The following is a 19,534-nucleotide window of genomic DNA, read 5'->3' on the forward strand; positions in this document are numbered from 1 at the left end:
TTTTATAATTTTCGGTGAAATCCAAGTTTCAGTTTTTTTGTAAATTTTGTTTATAATAAATTTCCAACTAAAATAATACAAAAATATATGTCATAATATTTAAAAGTATTGATTCGATTTTGTTTAGAAAAATTTTCCCAATGATAGAAATTCTCTGTATTTGTACCAAATTTCTTGAGCTTCTTTGAACGGATATAAAATTTTGGTCATCAATACATTGTTTCTGGTGATGATTCCAATATTTTGAATCAAATAAATGTACATGTCATCGCTTAAATTTTTGAGTTATATACAAACATGTGAAAAAAAACGAAAAATTCATATATATTTATAAATTCATCGATTTCTCAATGTTTTCTTTTGATTGTGCAGGAATGGTAGTTGAGCGAAAATTGTAGCTGGTATCACTAGCAATCGAATGATATGTAAAAATATATAGGTCATCGCTTTGAATTTCGAGATATTTACGATCATTGGGAAAAGTCTCATCTTTTCTTAGGTCATCTATCTACAGTTTTCATTATAACTTTGGGTAGACAACCCTATTTTTAGTTTTTCTCAGTGCATTTTATTTGTGGAAGTAGTACCTTTCCAATGGTGAACGAATTTTGAAGATCGGTTTGATAGCTCAAAGTTGTCGTTCCAACTTTTTTTGAGGCTTGGTGCTCCGCGTAATTTTTTTAGGCTTGGTATTAGGAGTGTTGAAAGGGTTGTTTTGTCCATATTGAGTGCGATGGTTTGGCAACCGTAGAAATTGCACACGTCGAGTTCGTCTTAATGGAGCAAAAAAGGCAATTTTCCTAACAGCTCCGCGCAGTCAATGTTGTTAACTATTTTGGAAATTTTATCACTTTTCAGAGATCGTTGATAAATAGAACGAATATTAGCGGACCAAGATGGCTTCCTTGTGGTACACCCGAAGATATATCAAACGATGACGATGTTATGTTTCCTATACGTACGAAAGTGCTGCGTCCGGTCAAGTATGTCCAAATCCACTGAGTAAGTCAATCTGGAAATCCGAGGTTTTTTTTTAATTTCTAAACACCAAGACGGTGAGGGACTTTGTCGAATACTTTTGATAAGTCGACGTAGATAGCAACCACATTTTCTCGATTAAACTCGAAACGTAGCATATCAAATTTGTTGTTGTAGAACGTTTTCTTACAAAACCGTGCTGTTCTTCGGCGGTATCATGAACTATGCTTCCAAGTATTTGCGGTAAGCAGCTGAGGATTAAAATTCAGCAAGTAAATAAATAAAGTGCATTTTTGGAACGGGTTTAAAGAGTAGATTCCGGAAAATGATGTTCGAGATATTTCGGAAATCCAAGATGGCGACTTCCGGTTGATTGATATTCTTCGAAAACCCTTACAATATAGGTATTTTCGGAACGGGGTTAATGAGTAGATATCGGAAAACGATATTTGAGGTGGTTCTTAAATCCAAGATGGCGACTTCCGGTTGATTAATATTCCTTGAAAACCCCTGCAATATGGATATTTTTGGAACGGAATTGATGAGTAGATGTCGGAAAATGATGTTTGAGGTGGTTTTTAAATCCAAGATGGCGACTTCCGGTTTATCGATATTCCTTGAAAACCTCAACAATATGGGTATTTTTGGAAAGTATTTAAAAACCAGATGCCGCAAAACTATGGTTGGTGTCGTCTCGAATTCCAATATAACATCCTCCGATTTATCGATATGCCTTATAAACCCTTAAAACAAAGAAATTTCCAAAACATATTGGATATCAATAAACGATGTTTGAGCTCGTTCCAAAATTCAATGAGGTGACTTCCGGTATAGTGCTTTGAAAGAATACCAAGTTCAAGGAAAATGGCGAAAACTTTCAAAAGATTTCAATAAACCGGAAGTCACTGTATTGCATCTCAAAATCACCTTAAATATCATTTTCCAACGTCAACTTTTAAATCTCTTTCCGAAAGTACCCATATTGTAAAGGATTTCAAGAAATATCATGAAACCGGCAGTCGCCATATTGGATTTCAGAACCACCTCAAATATCGTTTTCTGACATCTACTCATCAATTCCGTTCCGAAGATGCCCATATTGTTAGGGGTTTTAGGCAATCTCAATAAACCGGAAGCCGCCATCTTGGATTTTGAAACGAGCCCAAACATCATTTTCTTGCACTTACTCTTCACATCCGTTCCGAAAATAGCCATAAGATGCGCGGTTTCCACAAAACTTTTTTTACGATGTAAATTCCAAATAACGTTAACTTGTTTTACGAACCAAATCCCAAATAACGTAAACTTTTTTTACGAACTACCTCTTTTTACGAACCCCCGTTTAGTTCGTAAATGGAGGTTTCGGTGTATTAAACTATACTTGCTTTCATATATGAAAATGGAAAATAAAATTTGTATGAATAATGTTCCTTTTCCATGTCCCAATCAGCAGCAAGAATTCATTGGAAACCAATTTATTCAATGCAGAGCACAAAATTGATATCGAGTTTGATCTTCTGTGAACATGGTTTTATTAGTACATTATGGTAATTACTCGCCCCCTCAGCAAATCCCTTGCAATTCATCAAACTCATGCCAGATAGTGGTATCATCTTTCATACATTAATTATTCATTCGCTGAATTCCCAGTCTATAAAAACCATGGTTATTGAGCTATTGTTAGCTCCGAAGCGTACAAACAATGGCGAACAATCTGAGAATGATTCCAATCATCTGGAAGTTTCCTAAAAACAACATCTTCGAGTGCATGGTTTTGCATTACTTTTTCCTGAAATTCAACGGATACGCTTGCTTCACCATCGTGGGAGCCATCGAAACGGGAAAAACCCGTACGACCATCTTCGACCGGGGCGTGTTCCTGTTCTTTCTGTTGCTGGCCAGTCTGCTGCTGGTCAGTAGCGTCTGGTTTGTCGAGGACGAAACCAACATGTCGCCGCTGATGGTCGTCGGAAGTAAAATGATGTGGATTATGTGCTACTGCTCAACGCTGTTCGGAATCGTGTGGAACTTTATCAATCGGGATAAAGTTTGGTCCCTCTATACCCGGGTGTACAACGTGGATCAGTTGGTATGGGCTGATGGAACGCTAAGCGGGATCCAAGTGCAGTTAATAACCGAAGTTTCTTCCCTCAGCTACTGTCACTGGGGGCCAATATGCACTATACCAGAACGTACCTAGCCATGATTGCGTTCTCGGTGACGGATTTTATTTTTCTGTCCGTGCTCATAACTGGACACTTCTGGGGAATGGAACTGAAATGGTTAGCATTTCTAACCTTCGGTTATTCGAACGTAAGTCTAACGATGTTGACGACAATCTACTGCATCGCCGGAAGTTTGATCACATTCCGTCTGGCGAAACTCAACAGTCTACTGAAGTAACGAAAAGACCAATTCAGTGAGTGAAGAAACGAACTAATCTTAATCGATATTTCAGAAATAACATGCTTAGCACGGATACGTACAAAATAACACAAGTTGCGGAGCGTGACTCAATCCGCATGGTTCAAAAGTACATGCAAATTTACGACCAGCTGTGCGATTTAACAGACATCGTAAACTTCTGCTACAGTGGGCAGGTGAGGTGTCAAAATGCTGTGTTTTGTAAATCTTTAATACCATTCCGAGCATCATCTCACAGATTATGATTGCAATCGCCGGATCCTTCGTGTACTTGCTGTTCTTTTCGTTTGGAATGATTTTGTACATCAATCGGAACGATCCGCTGCTCCATTTTCCACCTTCCATGCTGCTGTGGTGCGTATTCTACATGTGCATCATACTCTTCATCGTGTTCAACGGAAGCTTTTTGAGGAAAGAGGTAAGCAAAAGGGTGGTCGCAATCGTCCGGTGTTGCTCAAATTATCTAAATTGAATCGAAAACGTTACTCGATTCCATGACAAAACATTCCAATCGCTGAGCTCGGTCCGTCTCCGGAATACATCAACAATTCGACGTCTATTTTCCAGGGAAAGTACACATCAAATTTGATCGACCAGGCAATCATTTCGACGAATAATTCCGATCTAACCGAAATGGTAACTATTGAACCGTTCTGTCAGTGTAACAATAATAATAATAATAGTAATAATAATGCTAATAGACGTGCCAACGTTTGTGCACTCGTTTGAATTTTGCATCGACCATTCTTGCGTGTGACCAGCGTTTTGTTTTTTTTTCGTTCCTAGTCCAGCCATGCAATCGCACGAAAAATAGATGGATTGATTACCGGGGACATTTTTTTCCCGGTCGCTACTAACAAAGTTCCGTACGAATACACGTTGAATGTTTGATTCGTTGTGAACAACTTATTCGGGTGGAAATTTCGTACCGACAATAGTTTCGCTTTTTGTTGCTGTTCTTTTCATCGATTGCTTTTCATAACCGTTGAATATCATGTTCAACTGTGTTCACTTTATGTTTTATGCCTATAAAGTGGCGACCCTCTACAAAGAGAAAATGTGATGAAGTGATTGTCATAACAAAAGGTAACTAGGATCGGTAAAAGTTACCCATATCACTCCGGTTTGCCCTTAAAGTGATATAGTATATTTACCTTAAACATTTCTTTAAACATACATCACATTTCTTCTAGGGATAAATCAATTCTCTTTGAATTCGAAAAACAACAAAATTCCGATAAGAATGAGTTAATGCAAAAATGACTACCACTTGTATGAGGCCAACGGCGCACAAAAAGAAACAAAAATGGTCCACTTGCTGATGCGCACAGTAACCTTCTCTATGGCTCTGTAGTGTTGTATACCACATACAAGTGGCATACGATGCAATTGCATTTGGTTCGGTTAATAACGGGGTGCACAGTGTTGAGCATGCGATAATGTTAAATATAAAATCCCTGTGTACTTGGTGGACAATGACATAGAAGTACGCGTGCCTGACCTTCCCCCGCAGACCAGCGATGGGTTCGTTCGAGAAAGTATTTCGCAGTACGGGGAAGTTCTTTCCATCGAAATAGAAGTATGGCGGATTTTTTTTCGGGTATCCGGAATGGCGTTCGAGTGGTACGTATGCAACTACGTAAAGCAATTCCATCTTACATCATTTGTGATCAAGATAGGATACTTCCGTGTAAAACGCTGATTACGTATGAAAATCAACTGGTTACATGTCACTTTTGTGATCAACCGGAACACTACGGCAAACCTTGCACTGAAACTGCGAAAAAGACATCTTCAAACAAAAACAAGGAAAACCGCTCAACCACGGAAACTAGTGAGCGCAGTACTCTTGTTTCACCACCAAACCAACCAGTAACTGCAATTAATGCACAACAAGGCGCGTCTACAGCAACTAACAACCAACCCAAGAATGCTAATTACAAGTAAAACGAAGAAAAAACGGAAACCAACAACGATACCACCGATGCGGCAACGGATGACGAGACGAGCCTCGAACCAAGTGCCCCTCAATCATCGCAAGATAAAAATGAAAGCTCCTTTCCCCCTAGAAAAAGGGTGACAACGAGATCCAATGGTAAAAAACCTGTTTTAATCCACCTAGTGGTGTAATGATGCCTTTCTCATATCAATCATACTATCATATATAATACTGTGGTATTCTTCAAAATTATTTTTCTTCGATTCTTAAACGAATAACCGAAAAAGATTTGTTTGACCGTCTACTGATAAAAACTATCAATTGGAAAAGAATTGAGGTCGATTTAGAAAACTTTTTACGGTTTTTCGCTCTTTTCAGTGAAGTTTGTGAAAATTGGTCGCGCCATCTATGAGAAAAGTTAGAACACATATTTCATTTTTTTTGCACATTTTACCCCATAACTCCCGAACCGGAAGTCCGATCCAAATAATATTCAGAAATTTTGTATGGGACCTCAAGACTTTATATTTGAATCTAAGTTTGTGAAAATCGAATCAGCCATCTCTGAGAAAAGTTAGTGCACTTATTTTCACAACTTTTTGCACATTTTACCCCATAATTCCGGAATCGGAAGTCGGATCCAAATAATATTCAAGAATTTTGTATGGGACCACAAGACCTTTCATTTGAATCTAAGTTTGTGAAAATCGGTTAAGCCATCTCCGAGAAAAGTTAGTGCAAAAAAACGTTACATACACACAAATACACAAACCTTTCTAAAAAAAAAGCACTGGAAATACTTCATCAACAAGTGAAAAATTTTGCAGACTGATGAACGTATGTCTTTTCATTGTATGAAATCAATTTATAGTGATACTACAAACTTTTATAACAGCAAGTGCGAACAGCAATTGTATGCGGTCACAATGAAAATGCAAAAAAGCTTGATTTTCTTGCAAGCACTGTCCATAACGTTCTTAAATCTTTCGATACATTTTTGACAACAGCCACAAAGGCTGGGCTTTGAACGAGAACAGATCTCAGGAATCGCGAAGGTAAAGCAAATATTGAAGAAGAGAACAGATCTTTTTCGGTACTTACGATGGCAAGCAAAATAAAAAAGTCTCCAACTTTCGTTCATACCTTCAAGAATCGGCAAGGTATAAAGTAGTTCAATATAAAAACTGTACTGAGGCCAAGTTTTCCTAAAAAATATTTGGTATGGCGGGCAGCTGTTGTCAAGCAAGCTAAAATTTTATCACAATCGGAATGGTAAACAAAGAGATATACCATTAAGAATGCCTAAAGAAGCGACTACTCCCGTTTCTATGCAGCCATGACGCACCCTCGCTATTCTAGCTTGAATTGGCATCTTGTCACTAAGCCAAAGATGTTTCCTCCGGAGGAAAAGTACACGTTTTAAGCTGGCTTGATTCTCGACACCGCGACTCAAGCTCAGACGAAACGTGTACCCGGCGCGAAAACAAACATCCGTCCTCCCAATCCGTGGTGGGACAAAGAGTGCTCATCACTAAACGCGGAAAGAACTTCAGCGTTCAAAAAGTTTCGAAAAAACGGAACACCTGATAACTAAAGGAATTACGCGGCGTTAAACTTGCAAATGAAGAACTTAATTATAGCAAAGAAACGAGGTTACTGGCGCCGATTTGTTGATGGATTAACAAAAGAAACATCGATGAGCAGTTTTTGGAATACATCCCGACGAATGCGCAACAAAAACACTACTAACGAAAGCGAGGAATATTCGAAACGCTGGATATTCGATTTCGCTAAAAAAGTATGTCCAGACTCTGTTCCGGAACAGAAGATCTCCCGCGTCACGACATCGAATACAAACGAAACACCGTCTTCGATGGTAGAGTTCTCACTTGCACTCTTGCCGTGTAACAATAAAGCTCCGGGGCTAGACAGAATTAATTTCAACTTGCTGAAAAATCTGCCTGACCCTGCCAAAAGACGTTTGTTGAACAACAAGTTCTTCGAGGGTAATATTGTCCCACATAACTGGAGACAAGTGAGAGTGATCGCCATTCAAAAACCAGGAAAACCAGCTTCCAATCACAACTCGTATCGGCCGATTGCTATGCTTTCCTAATGTGAAAGAGATATCATCTCTTGTCTGTCCCATATGCAAAATGGTCGAATATCAGTCCCATTCAGTGCAAATTTCATCAGTTTAATATGTTGAAATGCTCAAACATAACGTGTTTTATACCAATATTCCTTACAACAATACCAAGATTTAACGTTGAACACGTTTAACACAAAAAAATCTTAAAACATGGATACTAGTTTTAATTTTTTTCTTGACATGTCGACTTTCTATATGGGACTCGAAAACTTCAGTTAAACATTTCAAAATGGGTGTTGAATGATAATTCTCAGCATTGTGAATACCTACCGATGCTGGTGTAGTATAAGCAAATTTCCATACTTAAACACAACATTTGCAGAAAATATAGCGGCTGTATCGAATTTCTATAGGAAAGGACTCGGAAAAATATTAAAAAGCGTCTTTTCAAAACACTAATTTATCATTAGAAAACATTAGTATTACCTGTGACCTTCTATTATACAATTGAACAACCTAAATTCTGAATAACTTATTGAAATTTTCGCGATTGTTTGAGGAGTAAAAATGATTTTGTTTCTATTGAAAAAATCAAAATGAAACTTTAAATACATATTGTTCTCATTCTTCGGAAGCAAGCAAAAATAGCTGTTTTTGCAACAACAATGCCAGTATTATCACCAAACGATTTGAAAGCGATTTCATTTCTGTAGGGATTTACCATCTATGTTTCATGCACGGCTACTCTTCGTTTCACAGACATTGCCCAGCCACCAAATTCCGCTCACGTTCAGTCTAACGCAAAATCCGAGCTTGATGTTCATTCGCCTCTGGCACCAGCTGTCTGCTCTGTCCTGCACAACCCTGTACCGGGGAATTACTTTGATAACCGTTACGAATCAATTAAGCTTTAACTACTGCTTTCAATTGTGTGTTTTTTTTTGTGGGTATTGTTTTTTTTCTGTTTTTATTTTGGCATTTCCCTTTCGGCTCTGACATACGGATGGAAGGATAACGGATCTCTTTTTTTCCCCATTCGTTTTTCGCTCCGGCATACAGCTGCGCCTGTTCCTAATGCAACTGGGTCATAGATCACCGGCTTTAACTTGCGGATTGTTTCCATTCGATTGGACCCTTGTTTACTCGGTAAGTTTTTTCCATTTTATGGTTTAGACTGTTGAGTGGATGGGGGGGGGGATATTCTAAAGCGTCATGAGGCACATCAATCGATTATTTATAATGTTTTGTGAAAAGAGCTACTGTAACAATTGTTGTGTATTATGTCAGTGTTTTTAGTTTTTTTTTATATCAAACCCGATTTTCGTTACCCCAAGCCCCATGAAAGTTTCAACGACTTTTCAAGTACAAAAACCCTTATACTATTTGAAGCCTTCTCTACTTAAAATTATGCCACCCAAAATGGGTTATTTCTCTAGAAAGAATTTACTTTTGAGCTTTCCGAATGAATTGTCGAACTTTATGTGTCTATTATTTCACATATTTTTTGTGCACAGCTACTCCTCAACCTTGTCTGATAACATATTTCTTTGTACGTCCACCACACTCCCCACGCCAAAATTATAAGGAGTCCCCTGGTAGTTGACGCAACTAATCTCAGTTGATTATTACTGACGATATCAATATATCCGAAAAACAGGAAAAACTGAGATTATTTTCTAGAATATTCATTTAAGTAGTGTGCAATCCCATTCTAACTAAATTTCTTTTTTTCAAGGGATACAAATTAAATTACATTGAAATACAAATAAATTACGCTTACGAAAAACAATCATCTCTGCCTAAAGTACTGCTTTAGTCTAGAATATGGTGCTGGTATTGACTCCTTATATATCAAGAAAAACTGCATTAAATTTTGTTGGACCCATTACGAGCCCAGAGTCAGAAGTGTTTCGAAAATAAGCTATTCACATACATTTGTGTTGTACGCATGTATATGTCATGGATTTTTATGCGAAGATCACAGCATGCTGTGCGCTTGGCTGTCAGCTTTCGTTTGGTTACTTGTTTGTGCGGTTGAAATTCTGCGTTTTCAGAATGTCGCGTATTGAAAAGGAAGGGAAAATTAAGGTTCTGGACACATGGCTAAGTGAGAAGGGTACTACTATGCAAAAATTGGCGAAGCGGTTTGGATTTCATCATACCGGTGTCAAAACCATCATTAATAAGTTTGAGGAACACTATTCTTTGGATGAGCTACCAGGAAAGGGCAGAAAACCCGATTCTTTCAACCCGAAACTGGACCAGAAAGTGGTATCTCTAATCATGAAGAACAAATCAATGTCAATACGTGGTTTCGCCAAAAAAGCAGGAACAAGTGTCGGAATGATCCAGCGTATCAAGAGGCGAAATCACCTGAAGACCTACAAGAAGCAGAAAATCTCGAAACAAAGTGTGGAACAGAAGTAGCGAGCAGCAAAAAGGGCCCGAAAATTGTATTCGCGTTTTTTTGCAGTGTCCGGATGCATGCGTGTTGATGGACGATGAGACTTATGTAAAGGAGGACTCGAAAACCCTTCCAGGTCCATAATACTGTGATCGATTCGAACAGGTCGATTCAAGTGGAGAAATTCGGTCGAAAGGTACTGGCACGGCAAGCAATATGTTCCTGTGGTTTAAAGTCAACCATTTTTTACACTACCGGAACTATAAATGCAGAAATCTATCGATCTGACTGTCTTCAGAAGAGATTGCTGCTTTTACATAAGAAATATAGTACACACTGTGTTGGCCGGTTTTAGCGTCGGCTCACTATGCTAAAACCACTCGCAATAGGCTTGCGGAAAAGGTTATAAATTTTGTTGAGAAAAATATCAATCCACCAAATTGCCCTCAACTGCGACCCTTCGAACGTTACTGGACAATCGTGAAGAGGGTCTTCAAGAAGACTGGTAAGGCAGCTGGGAACAAGCATGAGTTTCAAAAAATTTCTACTCAAGCGTCCAAAAAATGCGATGCAACACTTGTCCGGAACTTGATAAAAAGCGTTCGATCAAAAGTTCGAAAATTCGTGAAGGAATCACTTTAATTTCATCCGGTTTTCATTATGATCGAATTTAACCTCGTACAATAAAGGATCAATTTTTAGTTTGAATAAAATATCGTTTTTATCATAATTTTAAAGGAAAATTGTGGATAGCTTATTTTCGATACACTCCTTAGTGGTTTTTCCGCCACTTCCGTTTTGACTGTTTTCCATTGCATCAACTTACGGTTGACAATTGCATGAAACTTGTCGATTGGATGAAAATCTAAACGTTTGAGTAGATTCATATTCTTCTTACTAAAATCGTTTTCTTACGATTATACCGTTCGACGACATCCCAATTGTAGTGGCAGCTAACCAAGTCGGACCAGAATATATCGGACGCCTTTTTGTATCATGTATCATGTATCATGTATCATGTATCATGTATCATGTATCATGTATCATGTATCATGTATCATGTATCATGTATCATGTATCATGTATCATGTATCATGTATCATGTATCATGTATCACGTATCATGTATCATGTATCATGTATCATGTATCATGTATCATGTATCATGTATCATGTATCATGTATCATGTATCATGTATCATGTATCATGTATCATGTATCATGTATCATGTATCATGTATCATGTATCACGTATCATGTATCATGTATCATGTATCATGTATCATGTATCATGTATCATGTATCATGTATCATGTATCATGTATCATGTATCATGTATCATGTATCATGTATCATGTATCATGTATCATGTATCATGTATCACGTATCATGTATCATGTATCATGTATCATGTATCATGTATCACGTATCATGTATCATGTATCATGTATCATGTATCATGTATCATGTATCAAGTATCATGTATCATGTATCATGTATCATGTATCATGTATTATGTATCATGTATCATGTATCATGTATCATGTATCACGTATCATGTATCATGTATCATGTATCATGTATCATGTATCATGTATCACGTATCATGTATCATGTATCATGTATCATGTATTATGTATCATGTATCATGTATCATGTATCATGTATCATGTATCATGTATCACGTATCATGTATCATGTATCATGTATCACGTATCATGTATCATGTATCACGTATCATGTATCATGTATCATGTATCATGTATCATGTATCACGTATCATGTATCATGTATCATGTATCACGTATCATGTATCATGTATCACGTATCATGTATCATGTATCATGTATCATGTATTATGTATCATGTATCATGTATCATGTATCATGTATCATGTATCATGTATCACGTATCATGTATCATGTATCATGTATCATGTATCACGTATCATGTATCATGTATCATGTATCATGTATTATGTATCATGTATCATGTATCACGTATCATGTATCATGTATCATGTATCATGTATCATGTATCACGTATCATGTATCATGTATCATGTATCACGTATCATGTATCATGTATCACGTATCATGTATCATGTATCATGTATCATGTATTATGTATCATGTATCATGTATCATGTATCATGTATCATGTATCATGTATCACGTATCATGTATCATGTATCATGTATCATGTATCACGTATCATGTATCATGTATCACGTATCATGTATCATGTATCATGTATCATGTATCATGTATCATGTATCACGTATCATGTATCATGTATCATGTATCACGTATCATGTATCATGTATCACGTATCATGTATCATGTATCATGTATCATGTATTATGTATCATGTATCATGTATCATGTATCATGTATCATGTATCATGTATCACGTATCATGTATCATGTATCATGTATCACGTATCATGTATCATGTATCACGTATCATGTATCATGTATCATGTATCATGTATTATGTATCATGTATCATGTATCATGTATCATGTATCATGTATCATGTATCACGTATCATGTATCATGTATCATGTATCATGTATCACGTATCATGTATCATGTATCATGTATCATGTATTATGTATCATGTATCATGTATCATGTATCATGTATCATGTATCATGTATCATGTATCATGTATCATGTATCATGTATCATGTATCATGTATCATGTATCATGTATCATGTATCACGTATCATGTATCATGTATCATGTATCACGTATCATGTATCATGTATCACGTATCATGTATCATGTATCATGTATCATGTATCATGTATCATGTATCATGTATCATGTATCATGTATCATGTATCATGTATCATGTATCATGTATCATGTATCACGTATCATGTATCATGTATCATGTATCATGTATCATGTATCATGTATCACGTATCATGTATCATGTATTATGTATCATGTATCATGTATCATGTATCATGTATCCCGTATCATGTATCATGTATCATGTATCATGTATCATGTATCATGTATCATGTATCACGTGTCATGTATCATGTATCATGTATCATGTATCATGTATCATGTATCATGTATCATGTATCATGTATCATGTATCATGTATCATGTATCATGTATCATGTATCATGTATCATGTATCATGTATCATGTATCATGTATCATGTATCATGTATCATGTATCATGTATCATGTATCATGTATCATGTATCATGTATCATGTATCATGTATCATGTATCATGTATCATGTATCATGTATCATGTATCATGTATCATGTATCATGTATCATGTATCATGTATCATGTATCATGTATCATGTATCATGTATCATGTATCATGTATCATGTATCATGTATCATGTATCATGTATCATGTATCATGTATCATGTATCATGTATCATGTATCATGTATCATGTATCATGTATCATGTATCATGTATCATGTATCATGTATCATGTATCACGTATCATGTATCATGTATCATGTATCATGTATCATGTATTATGTATCATGTATCATGTATCATGTATCATGTATCATGTATCATGTATCATGTATCATGTATCATGTATCATGTATCATGTATCATGTATCATGTATCATGTATCATGTATCATGTATCACGTATCATGTATCATGTATCATGTATCATGTATCATGTATCATGTATCATGTATCATGTATCACGTATCATGTATCATGTATCATGTATCATGTATCATGTATTATGTATCACGTATCATTTATCATGTATCATGTATCACGTATCATGTATCATGTATCATGTATCATGTATCATGTATCACGTATCACGTATCATGTATCATGTATCATGTATCATGTATCATGTATCATGTATCATGTATCATGTATCATGTATCATGTATCATGTATCATGTATCATGTATCATGTATCATGTATCATGTATCATGTATCATGTATCATGTCTCATGTATCATGTATCATGTATCATGTATCATGTATCATGTATCATGTATCATGTCTCATGTATCATGTATCACGTATCATGTATCATGTATCACGTATCATGTATCATGTATCATGTATCATGTATCACGTATCATGTATCACGTATCATGTATCATGTATCATGTATCATGTATCATGTATCATGTATCATGTATCATGTATCATGTATCATGTATCATGTATCATGTATCATGTATCATGTATCATGTATCATGTATCATGTATCATGTATCATGTATCATGTATCATGTATCATGTATCATGTATCATGTATCATGTATCATGTATCATGTATCATGTATCATGTATCATGTATCATGTATCATGTATCATGTATCATGTATCATGTATCATGTATCATGTATCATGTATCATGTATCATGCATCATGTATCATGTATCATGTATCATGTATCATGTATCACGTATCATGTATCATGTATCATGTATCATGTATCATGTATCATGTATCATGTATCACGTATCATGTATCATGTATCATGTATCATGTATCATGTATTATGTATCACGTATCATGTATCATGTATCATGTTTCACGTATCATGTATCATGTATCATGTATCATGTATCATGTATCATGTATCATGTATCACGTATCATGTATCATGTATCACGTATCATGTATCATGTATCATGTATCATGTATCATGTATCATGTATCATGTATCATGTATCATGTATCATGTATCATGTATCATGTATCATGTATCATGTATCATGTATCATGTATCATGTATCATGTATCATGTCTCATGTATCATGTATCATGTATCACGTATCATGTATCATGTATCACGTATCATGTATCATGTATCATGTATCATGTATCATGTATCATGTATCATGTCTCATGTATCATGTATCATGTATCACGTATCATGTATCATGTATCACGTATCATGTATCATGTATCATGTATCATGTATCACGTATCATGTATCATGTATCACGTATCATGTATCATGTATCATGTATCATGTATCATGTATCATGTATCATGTATCATGTATCATGTATCATGTCTCATGTATCATGTATCATGTATCATGTATCATGTATCATGTATCACGTATCATGTATCATGTATCACGTATCATGTATCATGTATCATGTATCATGTATCACGTATCATGTATCATGTATCACGTATCATGTATCATGTATCATGTATCATGTATCATGTATCATGTATCATGTATCATGTATCATGTATCATGTATCATGTATCATGTATCATGTATCATGTATCATGTATCATGTATCATGTATCATGTATCATGTATCATGTATCATGTATCATGTATCATGTATCATGTATCATGTATCATGTATCATGTATCATGTATCATGTATCATGTATCATGTATCATGTATCATGTATCATGTATCATGTCTCATGTATCATGTATCATGTATCACGTATCATGTATCATGTATCACGTATCATGTATCATGTATCATGTATCATGTATCACGTATCATGTATCATGTATCACGTATCATGTATCATGTATCATGTATCATGTATCATGTATCATGTATCATGTATCATGTATCATGTATCATGTCTCATGTATCATGTATCATGTATCATGTATCATGTATCATGTATCATGTATCACGTATCATGTATCATGTATCACGTATCATGTATCATGTATCATGTATCATGTATCATGTATCATGTATCATGTATCATGTATCATGTATCATGTCTCATGTATCATGTATCATGTCTCTTGTATCATGTATCATTTATCATGTCTCTTGTATCATGTATCATGTATCATGTATCATGTATCATGTATCATGTATCACGTATCATGTATCATGTATCATGTATCATGTATCATGTATCATGTATCATGTATCATGTATCATGTATCATGTATCATGTATCATGTATCATGTATCATGTATCATGTATCATGTATCATGTATCATGTATCATGTATCATGTATCATGTATCATGTATCATGTATCATGTATCATGTATCATGTATCATGTATCATGTATCATGTCTCATGTATCATGTATCATGTATCATGTATCATGTATCATGTATCATGTATCATGTATCATGTATCACGTATCACGTATCATGTATCATGTATCATGTATCATGTATCATGTATCATGTATCATGTATCATGTATCATGTATCATGTATCATGTATCATGTATCATGTATCATGTATCATGTATCATGTATCATGTATCATGTATCATGTATCATGTATCATGTATCATGTATCATGTATCATGTATCATGTATCATGTATCATGTATCATGTATCATGTATCATGTATCATGTATCATGTATCATGTATCATGTATCATGTATCATGTATCATGTATCATGTATCATGTATCATGTATCATGTATCATGTATCATGTATCATGTATCATGTATCATGTATCATGTCTCATGTATCATGTATCATGTCTCTTGTATCATGTATCATGTATCATGTATCATGTATCATGTATCATGTATCATGTATCATGTATCATGTATCATGTATCATGTATCATGTATCATGTATCATGTATCATGTATCATTTATCATGTCTCTTGTATCATGTATCATGTATCATGTATCATGTATCATGTATCATGTATCATGTATCATGTATCATGTATCATGTATCATGTATCATGTATCATGTATCATGTATCATGTATCATGTATCATGTATCATGTATCATGTATCATGTATCATGTATCATGTATCATGTATCATGTATCATGTATCATGTATCATGTATCATGTCTCATGTATCATGTATCATGTCTCTTGTATCATGTATCATTTATCATGTCTCTTGTATCATGTATCATGTATCATGTATCATGTATCATGTATCATGTATCATGTATCATGTATCATGTCTCTTGTATCATGTATCATTTATCATGTATCATGTATCATGTATCATGTATCATGTATCATGTATCATGTATCATGTATCATGTATCATGTATCATGTATCATGTATCATGTATCATGTATCATGTATCATGTATCATGTATCATGTATCATGTATCATGTATCATGTATCATGTATCATGTATCATGTATCATTTATCATGTCTCTTGTATCATGTATCATGTATCATGTATCATGTATCATGTATCATGTATCATGTATCATGTATCATGTATCATGTATCATGTATCATGTATCATGTATCATGTATCATGTATCATGTATCATGTATCATGTATCATGTATCATGTATCATGTATCATGTATCATGTATCATGTATCATGTATCATGTATCATGTATCATGTATCATGTATCATGTCTCATGTATCATGTATCATGTCTCTTGTATCATGTATCATTTATCATGTCTCTTGTATCATGTATCATGTATCATGTATCATGTATCATGTATCATGTATCACGTATCATGTATCATGTATCATGTATCATGTATCATGTATCATGTATCATGTATCATGTATCATGTATCATGTATCATGTATCATGTATCATGTATCATGTATCATGTATCATGTATCATGTATCATGTATCATGTATCATGTATCATGTATCATGTATCATGTATCATGTATCATGTATCATGTATCATGTATCATGTATCATGTATCATGTATCATGTATCATGTATCATGTATCATGTATCATGTATCATGTATCATGTATCATGTATCATGTATCACGTATCACGTATCATGTATCATGTATCATGTATCATGTATCATGTATCATGTATCATGTATCATGTATCATGTATCATGTATCATGTATCATGTATCATGTATCATGTATCACGTATCATGTATCATGTATCATGTATCATGTATCATGTATCATGTATCATGTATCATGTATCACGTATCATGTATCATGTATCATGTATCATGTATCATGTATCATGTATCATGTATCATGTATCATGTATCATGTATCATGTATCATGTATCATGTATCACGTATCACGTATCATGTATCATGTATCATGTATCATGTATCATGTATCATGTATCATGTATCATGTATCATGTATCATGTATCATGTATCATGTATCATGTATCATGTATCATGTATCATGTATCATGTATCATGTATCATGTATCATGTATCATGTATCATGTATCATGTATCACGTATCATGTATCATGTATCAATACTTGTCAAAAATCATGTGGCTAATACTTGTCAAAAATCTGAAAATAAACTTGCTTTAATTTCTCATATTAAATATTATGATGCCTTCCATTACATTACTAGATTTAGGTTTTCTTTTATGTTTCCTTCTCATCTCATCAGTACATAGCAGTTACAGTTGATCAAATTAGATCACCTACCAACTCAATTTGAACCATTTGTAGAGTTTCACTTCACTTGGGTAACACAATTTTGAACATAAGAAAATCTTTGCAGACTATTGAGCCCATGGAAAAATTCAAACATCGTTCAGCTCAAATCAAAGCAATTGAAATTCAGTCAATTGCGATTGATTGGTCAATTGATTTGATTGATGAGAACGTCCGGTCCTGTTGCTGATTGCCTGATTTTTATCTTCTTTTACCAAATATTTTACCATCAATGGGGCGGAAATTTAACGCATTCGATTTTTGCGTATCCTGATTTGCACTCATTGTTTTTATGTTCCCATATTTTATTTTAAAGCGATTCCTGACTAATAAACACACACTGAACGACGAATTAAACAAATTGCAACGAGGAACGCAGATTACCGCCTGTCAAAGAGTAAGAAATTTCAACCTATACATTTCAAAAGGACCTAAAAGCAATTGACAGATTCTCTTTCCACTATATCTGCGTTATTATACAAATGTGCCTTTCATATCTGGTACTGTTAGAAAAACGAAAATAGTGTCTTTCATTCTATACGTATATTATGTAAGTAAACGTGAAAATTAAGGAACTATTGACAGAAGATCAGTGGAATTCTCGTTGGTTTATGTGACTTTATAAAATGTTCACGTCAATTTGTTCTCGTTTTGATGAATAGCTTTAATTATCACTAGACTTAATTTATCGTTTCGGTGTTCTTCTTTCGTTATTTATTTTTTTTCAGATGATGGCCACTTCCACTACCTATCTGCTGATTTTGATACAGTTCGAAACTTCACGCTAGGAAAAAAGAGCTACTGTTTAGGATAGATGCATCACTAAAATATAAGTTTATCCTAGTTGACACTTCGGAATAGCGCAGAATTTGCAATTCTCTGTTCAACATCTGCATCATAATTCTACGGGAATTCTACGCGCTGGTGATTGACGGTTGAATAAATTTCTCAGCTTTTCGATGCTGTCAAATTACAGCAAACTATCTATTCCTTTCAATTATTCAGAAACTGATCCGGTATATAGCACGAACGAATCCGCTGCCCATCTGACAGACTTGCCGGGATAGTAAATGTTGAGTTGAATCCAAGATTGGATGTCTGTTTAACTACACTTTATCTGGCTGTGTTTGGTTTCAGATAATTGCAATGCACTTTCAAATTGGTATGAATTATAAATTGATGACCGCCAGTCGTTGCAATCATCTGTACTATTCTTGACGATGTCAAGCAGTACAAGTGAATATTTTGTATAATTTGCGACCAGTCCTCATCTCGGCTTGAGCGACAGACGAAATTAAATTTACTCC

The 19,534-nt window shown here is 34.9% G+C and overlaps 1 protein-coding gene across 1 annotated transcript; it reads left to right on the forward strand.

Moving 5' to 3' along the window:
* Positions 1-2,680: 2,680 nt before the first annotated feature.
* LOC131431226 (putative gustatory receptor 28a) lies at positions 2,681-19,015 on the forward strand. The gene is made up of 7 exons (XM_058596818.1): positions 2,681-3,067; positions 3,133-3,377; positions 3,437-3,578; positions 3,641-3,820; positions 3,970-4,038; positions 8,493-8,579; positions 18,956-19,015. The coding sequence occupies exons 1-7, from the start codon at positions 2,681-2,683 to the stop codon at positions 19,013-19,015; spliced, it is 1,170 nt and encodes a 389-aa protein (XP_058452801.1).
* The last annotated feature ends 519 nt before the right edge of the window (positions 19,016-19,534 follow it).

This window comes from Malaya genurostris, chromosome 2 (assembly GCF_030247185.1).
Source record: "Malaya genurostris strain Urasoe2022 chromosome 2, Malgen_1.1, whole genome shotgun sequence".
In the NCBI taxonomy this organism is placed as follows: Eukaryota; Metazoa; Arthropoda; class Insecta; order Diptera; family Culicidae; genus Malaya; species Malaya genurostris.